The 7,261-nt window shown below is 38.5% G+C and overlaps 1 protein-coding gene across 1 annotated transcript; it reads left to right on the plus strand.

The window, feature by feature from the left end:
- Positions 1–3,976: 3,976 nt before the first annotated feature.
- On the plus strand, positions 3,977–4,933 carry LOC109245299 (olfactory receptor 10AG1-like). Its single transcript, XM_019412603.2, has one exon. It carries the CDS (start codon positions 3,977–3,979, stop codon positions 4,931–4,933), a length of 957 nt encoding a protein of 318 aa, XP_019268148.2.
- Positions 4,934–7,261: the final 2,328 nt, after the last annotated feature.

A 7,261-nucleotide genomic window follows, 5' to 3' on the forward strand; every position in this document is an offset into this window, starting at 1 on the left:
GCATTATATGGGTGAATTTGAAGTCTGGTTGCATCCTGCCTTCCTGATATTGGGCAAGTTACTTAACCCCTCTATGCCTCTGCCTCTTTAAGCAACGTGTGAACAGTAACAGTGCCTATTTCATTTAGAATGCAATAAAATGAGAGGCACCTGGGTGGCTCAGTCAGTTAAGCATCCCACTTTGACTTAGATCTCACCATTGGTAAGTTCGAGCCCTGCATCAGGATCTCTGCTGTCAGCTCAGAGTCTGCTTTGGATCCTCTGTCTCCCTCCCTCTCTCTCTGCTCCCCCCCAGTATTCTCATGCACTCACTTGCTCTCTCTCTCTCTCTCACAAAAATAATCATTAAAAAATTTATAGAATGCAATAAAATGAAATTACGTGGGGAAAGCCATTAACGGGGTGGTTCGCACATAATAAATGTTCCAAACTTGTTAACAGTAAAAAATAGTTTCAAATAATCAGGACTCTCCACTCTGCATAGCTATACTCATCCCTGCTAAAATAGAAACGTTGGTAAAGGAAGAACTGAACTTCCCATAATAAGACTGCAAAATACCATTACTTGTTGTTGTTTTTTTTAATTTTTTGCTTTATTTATTTTTCAGAAGAGAGAGAGAGAGAGAGAGAGAGAGAGAGAGAGCATGAGCTGGAGTGGGTGGGGGCAGTGCAGAGAAAGAGGGAGGCACAGAATCGGAAGCGGGCTCCAGGCTCTGAGCCATCAGCACAGAGTCCGACCAGGGCTTGAACTCACGAACTATAAGATCATGACCTGAGCTGAAGTCGGACACTTAACCGACTGAGCTACCCAGGCGCCCCTACCATTAATTGTTAATAAAGAGAATATATCAGTTTCAGAAAGGAAAATAATCAAAGGAAGTTATCTCTGAGGATGCTTTCATATATTAAATAGGATTTGAGTTAGACTTTCACATTTAATTTTTCTCCTGTATTTACATACACAAGTCTACTTCTCTTATTAGCTTAAAGTACAGAACCCTGGCACAGATGGGGGAAAAAAACTAAAAATGAAAGCCCATTAAATTAGAATGTTTTTTAAAAATTTTTCCGTAGGTTTTGCTGCTGGTTTAGATCTATACAGCAGGAAGAGTTCACTAATTTCAAACTCAGTTTTCCTGCCAGAACACTACCCTGTACATTCATTCTCTCCCCCATTAGATTAAGAAAAGATTATTTCAGGGCAGGACAGACACACACACACACTATATATATATATATATATATATATATATATATATATATATATTTGCTCCTGTATATATTTGTTCCTGTATATATTTGTTCCTATATAATATATGCTCATCAAACATATCTGTGTCACTGAAAATTCAATTCTTTTTCCATTGCAATTTTTTTCTGAGGAACTTCTGAAGAAAGAAATATATAGGAAAGATGATATAAAATCATGAAACTTTTGAGAAGATATAAAATGGGGGAGATAACTGCCAAAGTGTGAAAAGAGGAGAAAACAAAGAAAGAGAGATCAGCAAAACAAAGGTAGAGATGATGGCAAGAGAGGATGTGGGGAGCATGTGCTCAGTCCCAGTTTATAGAACATATTATTTGAACCTGAAACGTCCAGGTCCTTGTCCCTCCTCTTGACCGCTCTGAGCCATAAACAGAGAGGAACCAGGAGAGGGCTTTTATCTTCAGGGTATGCCGTGAAAAATTAAAGTCAGAGTAGAGGATTCACTGAACTAAGGAGGGAGGCACTGAGGACGTGTGAAAAGTCAGATAGGCCAAGTATAAATTGTAAATTGCTTCAGTCTTGTGGGATCTGTCCGAGGTGGAAGGAGCCGGCTCTTAAAAGAAGAAAGGGGGGTTGTATTGGAGGAAAAGGAAGGCAAATTTGGAGTCTGAGAAACTGAGGAAGAGACTCAAAACTCATGGCGATACGGGTTTCGGAGTCTGTGACCATCTACGTAAAAGGTCACAGTTTGGCATTAATGAAGGCTAGCTGAAAATCACAAAAAGTGATGCGGTGTCTTTGGATGCAGGGTGGTGGCAGAGAGAGCAAACTTAGGTGGTCTAAAAATGCTTATTGAAGAAGCGGGGTAGCATCCATCTACAGTGCATTTAGTGCTGTGCCTCCCAGTGGTTAGTCAGCTGTAGATATTTAGAAGACAGCTGACCCTTGAATAACAGTTTGAACCGCACGCGTCCACTCGTTCACTGTATGTGGGGGTTTTTTTTTGCAGTAGATGCTATAAATGTGTTTTCTTTTTCTTCTGATTTTATTTCTCTAGCTTACTTTATTTTTTAAAATATTTATTTACTTTTGAGAGACAGACCGAGACCGAGTATGCGCGAGGGGGAGAGGCAGAGAGACAGGGAGACAGACTATGATGCAGGCTCCAGGATCTGAGATGTCAGCACAGAGCCCGACGCAGGGCTTGAACTCACAAACCATGAAACCATGGCCTGAGCCAAAGTCAGACGCTCAACCAACTGAGCCACCCAGGCGTCCCTCTCTAGCTTACTTTATTGTATGACTACAGTATATAATACCTATAACATACAAAACATGAGCTAATTGACTGTTTATGTTAGTAACTAAGTTTTGAGGGAGTCAAAAGTTATACCCAGATTTTTGACTGCCTGGGATGGGCTTGGCGCATTTTTCAAGGGTCAACTGTATATATTCATAATACACAGTATTGATTCAAAGTAAGCTATAATATATATTAAAAATATGTATCGACGGATATGTTTATAATTTATATGAAAAGTATATTGTATATTAATTATATATTCAGAAATGCATACTTAGAGGTAAAAGTAAGGTATACAAAAACAGATTTCATATTTTGTCTGGCATTAGATGTATCAACCCTAAGATCAAATTCCCTCACACCTTTTATTTTCCATTTTCCTTGTTTAATTACTCCATAAAAGCCCTAAACTTATCTGATTATTCCTAAAGTCCTAACATTTGGAATATAAACAGAATTATTAAGATTTTGGAGAGGGGCATGGTAGGGTTAAGGACGTATTACATCAAAATCTTATATAATTTGTTTTACATTCCGAACATATGACTTACTATGTGTGGTACATGATTTCTAACACAACTGTATATGATATGTTAAATGAAGTCTTTTTCTCTGATGGAATCTGGGCAATATTCCCTATTTTCCTGATCAGATTCTAAGTCTCTTTCCCAGTTAGTGAGCAGCCAAGACTGACCTGAGGCAGGGCCTGGCTATGCAGTCCTACTGACCACCTTGCCCTGTGGTTATCTGAGATGGAGTTCACAGAGGAAACATCAAACCAAACATGAAAGAATCATACAAATTGATTGGAAATTAGAAGGTGCTAGGCATGAACACCTGGGTGGCTCAGTCGGTTAAGCATCCAACTACAGCTCAGGTCATGATCTCGTGGCTTGCAGGTTCTAGCCCCACATTGGGCCCTCTGCTTTTAACATGGAGACCACTTCAGATTTTCTGTCCCCCTTGCTCTCTGTCCCTCCCCCGTTTATGTGTGTTCTCTCTCTCACTCTCTCTCTCTCAATAATAAACATTAAAAAAAGAAGGTGTTAGGCAGAAAAAAAAAGACAAATAAAGTACTGTAGATACCAGATCAATCAGGAAAGAGACACATTCCTCATTAGAGAACGTCCTGTATTAATTAGTGCAGTTCTTATCCTAAGAATAGGCTACCTGATGCGTTTTGTTTTTATTTTATTGTTGTTTGTTTTGCTGTGTTATCCATTTATATATGTTATTAATAGCAGCAGGAAGATTAGTGTTTAAGATTACTTTCTGTTTTTGTGTACTGGAATTTGGAGATGTTGGATTTGAAATATATCACCAACAATAGAAAACAAAAAAAAGAAAAACTGGATATCTATCCTGTGTCAGTGGATTTGAAATCATCTATTTAATATGTCCCATTCTGCAATGGGCCCAGCAGTTGAAGAGAATTCTAAGCCTTGAAATCATTTTCTTTGTAGATGGAATCTAAAGGACAATATCTTCCACGAGGGAATCACACTACATTAATGGATTTCATCCTGCTTGGCTTTTCTGATGTTCCTGACCTCCAAGAGTTTCTTTTTGGGGTGTTTTTGATAATTTATGTGATTATTCTGATGGGAAATAGCCTCATTATCATAATAACGCAGATTGATCCCTCCCTCCGGACTCCCATGTATTTTTTCCTTGGGAACTTTTCTTCCTTGGAAATATGTTATGTGTCAGTCACTGTCCCCAGATTATTAACAGATCTTTGTAGACAAAGTAGAAGTATTTCCTTTCTGGCCTGTGCTACACAAATGTATTTCTTTCTGGTCTTTGGAGCCACCGAGTGCTTTATTTTGACTGCAATGGCTTATGACAGGTATGTCGCCATTTGCAACCCCTTACTCTACCCTCTCATCATGAACAACAGGCTGTGTATCCAATTGGCAGCTGGCTGTTGGATCACTGGAATTCCAGTACACATAGGGTTCACCTACCTAATCTTCTCTCTACCCTTCTGTGGGTCCAATCAGTTGAATCACTTTTTCTGTGACATACCTCCAATACTTAAGCTTGCCTGTGGGGATACTTTTACGATTGAGATATTGGTTTATACAATTGCTGTTCTAGTTGTCACTATTCCTTTTATGTTGATTTTCGGATCTTATGTGAAAATAATCTCAACCATCCTGAAGCTGCCATCAGCCGCTGGGCGAGCCAAGGCATTCTCTACGTGTTCTTCTCACCTTGTGGTTGTGGCTTTATTCTTTGGATCAGGCATCATTTCGTATTTGAGACCAAAGTCCAGCCATTCAACAGGAATGGACAAATTGCTTTCTCTCTTTTACAGCATTGTGACACCAATGTTTAATCCCATAATATATTGTCTGAGAAACAAAGATGTTTTGGTGGCACTCAAAAAATTCTTACCAAAATGGATTGTAATATGACTCAAAAACATAGCTTTGTAAAATCGATTTTCTTATTTATCAGTCTCCATCCATTCATGTTGGTTCTTCTCCAACATGACTCTTAATTATTCGATTAAGTGTTGCCATATTCTTATCTCATATTAAGTAAACTCAGCAGTTATTTTTTAATGTTTATTTATTTATTTTGAGAGATAGAGAGAGAGAGACAGCATGAGTGGTGGACAGGCAGAGAGAGAGAGGGAAAGAGAGAATCCCAAACAGGCTCTGTGCTGTCAGCCCCAGAGCCTGATGCTGGGTTCAAACTCATGAACCATGAGATCATGACAACCCAAAATCAATAGTTTGACACTTAACCTACTGAGCCAACTAGGTGCCCCACGGTTGTTATTTTTAAACAGTATATTAATACCACATTTAATCCAAAGTATTGAAATATTTAAAACAACACATAGGAGTTATTAAAGGTGCTGTTGCTGCTGCTTTTTGGTAAGATTCCAGAATATGGCCAACATTTTCTGTTTCACAGAAAGATTATTCATTTTTCTATCTCCAGTCCCAACATATTTTATGAAAAATATTAGACATCTAGTTAACGTTGTTACATGGAAAGGATGACAAATAATAAAAGTTGAACTACTGATATTTTATCTGCTCATGATTAGTAATCACCTTCTAATCAGGTGAGGTCATGTCAAGAAAGGAAGGATTTTAATCCAATGGTACTAAGTACAGTTGACATGTTACAGATAATTCACATTCAATCTGTTTTTTATTGGTGAATCATCAGCTATTCCCTAAAGCTGAATTCACATATGGAAAAGGGGGCCACATTATCTCCTTTCCAGGATCCAGTTTTCCTCCAGAATGTTAACTAATCTATTTTACTTTTGTCATGTTAATTAGAAGACTTGATGGTAATTTGGACATATAGATTTAAAAGTATAGAAATGATGCAAATGTGGGGAGAAAGAGATAACAGTTTTGGGTAATTGAAATGAGTTTTATATAAAACTATCAAAATGTTAGCTCTGGTGGGGCACCCGGGTGGCTCAGTTGGATAAGCGTTCAACTTCAGCTCTTGTCATGATCTCATGGCTCCAGAGTTCGACCCCCACGTTGGGCTCTGTGCTGACAGCTCAGAGCCTGGACCCTGCTTTGGATTCTGTGTCTCCCTCTCTCTCTGCCCCTCCCTCACTCGTGCTCTGTCTCTGTCTCTCAAAAATAAATAAAAGTTAAAAAAAATGTTAGTTCTGGGCTGTGTGAGTTACATTTCTTATCTCTTCCTCCCTTCTTCAAGTAGAAATCAGCAATTTCCCTTCTTTCTTTTTTTAAAAGAAACTTTCCAGTGTCTTAATGACAAAGAAATAGCTGTGTGGGAAGACAGGAAAGAGTAAATCTGAGCATTAAAGAAGCAAAATTTGATAAAACTCCTATTAGTCAATACTGTTCTTCCCATATCTCTTTCCTCCACACCATCCCGAATTCTGTAAACCTCTGGGCACCAACCATTCCAGGCCCTTGGGTATTCCCAGCAAGCCTTCCATAATATTCCTTTGAAAATACAGAGTACCTTCACTCCCCCTTCACCTTCTCCATCACCATACTGCATTTATCACCACAGTTCTTTAGAAGGAATAAGAGAGTGTATATAACACAACTTCCCTATGATTCTTCCCTGGCATAAAACTTCAACTTATAGGAAAAAAAGAAAGAAAGAAAAGAAAAGAAAAACAAATGCTAAGAAACAATTATCAAGGTCATCATCGTATAATTTTAGCAAAGCTGGGTCACATTTTGGTAACTCTCACAATATTTCAACCTTTTTCATTATTATTACACTTGTTATGGTGATCTGTGGTCAGCAATCTTTGATGTCTTGGGGTTCCATGACTGCACTCATGTAAGAAGGCAAGTTTAACCAATGAATGTAGTGTGTGTTCTGAAAGCTCCACCGGCTGGTCGTTCACCTGTCTCTCTTCCTCTCCTCAGGCCTCCCTATTCCCTAAGACACAAGAATAGTGAAATTAGGCCTGTTGATAATCCTACAATGGCCTCTAAGTGTTCAAGTGAAAAAAAAGATCACACTTTAAATAGAAAGCTTAGAAATGATTCAGCTTAGTGAAGAAGGTGTGCTTAATGCCAAAAATAGGCTGACAGGCCTCTTGTACCAAACAGCCAAGTTTTTAAATGCAAAAGAGAAGTTCTTAAAGGAAATTAAAAGTGTTTCTCCACTGAACCCAGAAATGATAAGAAAGTGAAACAGCCTTATTGTTGACATGGAGAAAGTTTTAGTTGTCTGGATAGAAGATCAAACCAGCCATGACATTCCCTTATCCCAAAGCTTAT

Source organism: Panthera pardus, unplaced genomic scaffold (assembly GCF_024362965.1).
Source record: "Panthera pardus isolate Hobbes unplaced genomic scaffold, ASM2436296v1 HiC_scaffold_12, whole genome shotgun sequence".
Lineage (NCBI taxonomy): Eukaryota > Metazoa > Chordata > Mammalia > Carnivora > Felidae > Panthera > Panthera pardus.

Bases quoted from the DNA above. Each gene is read 5' to 3' on its own strand.
- LOC109245299 (XM_019412603.2), top strand. From the start codon at position 3,977: ATGGAATCTAAAGGACAATATCTTCCACGAGGGAATCACACTACATTA.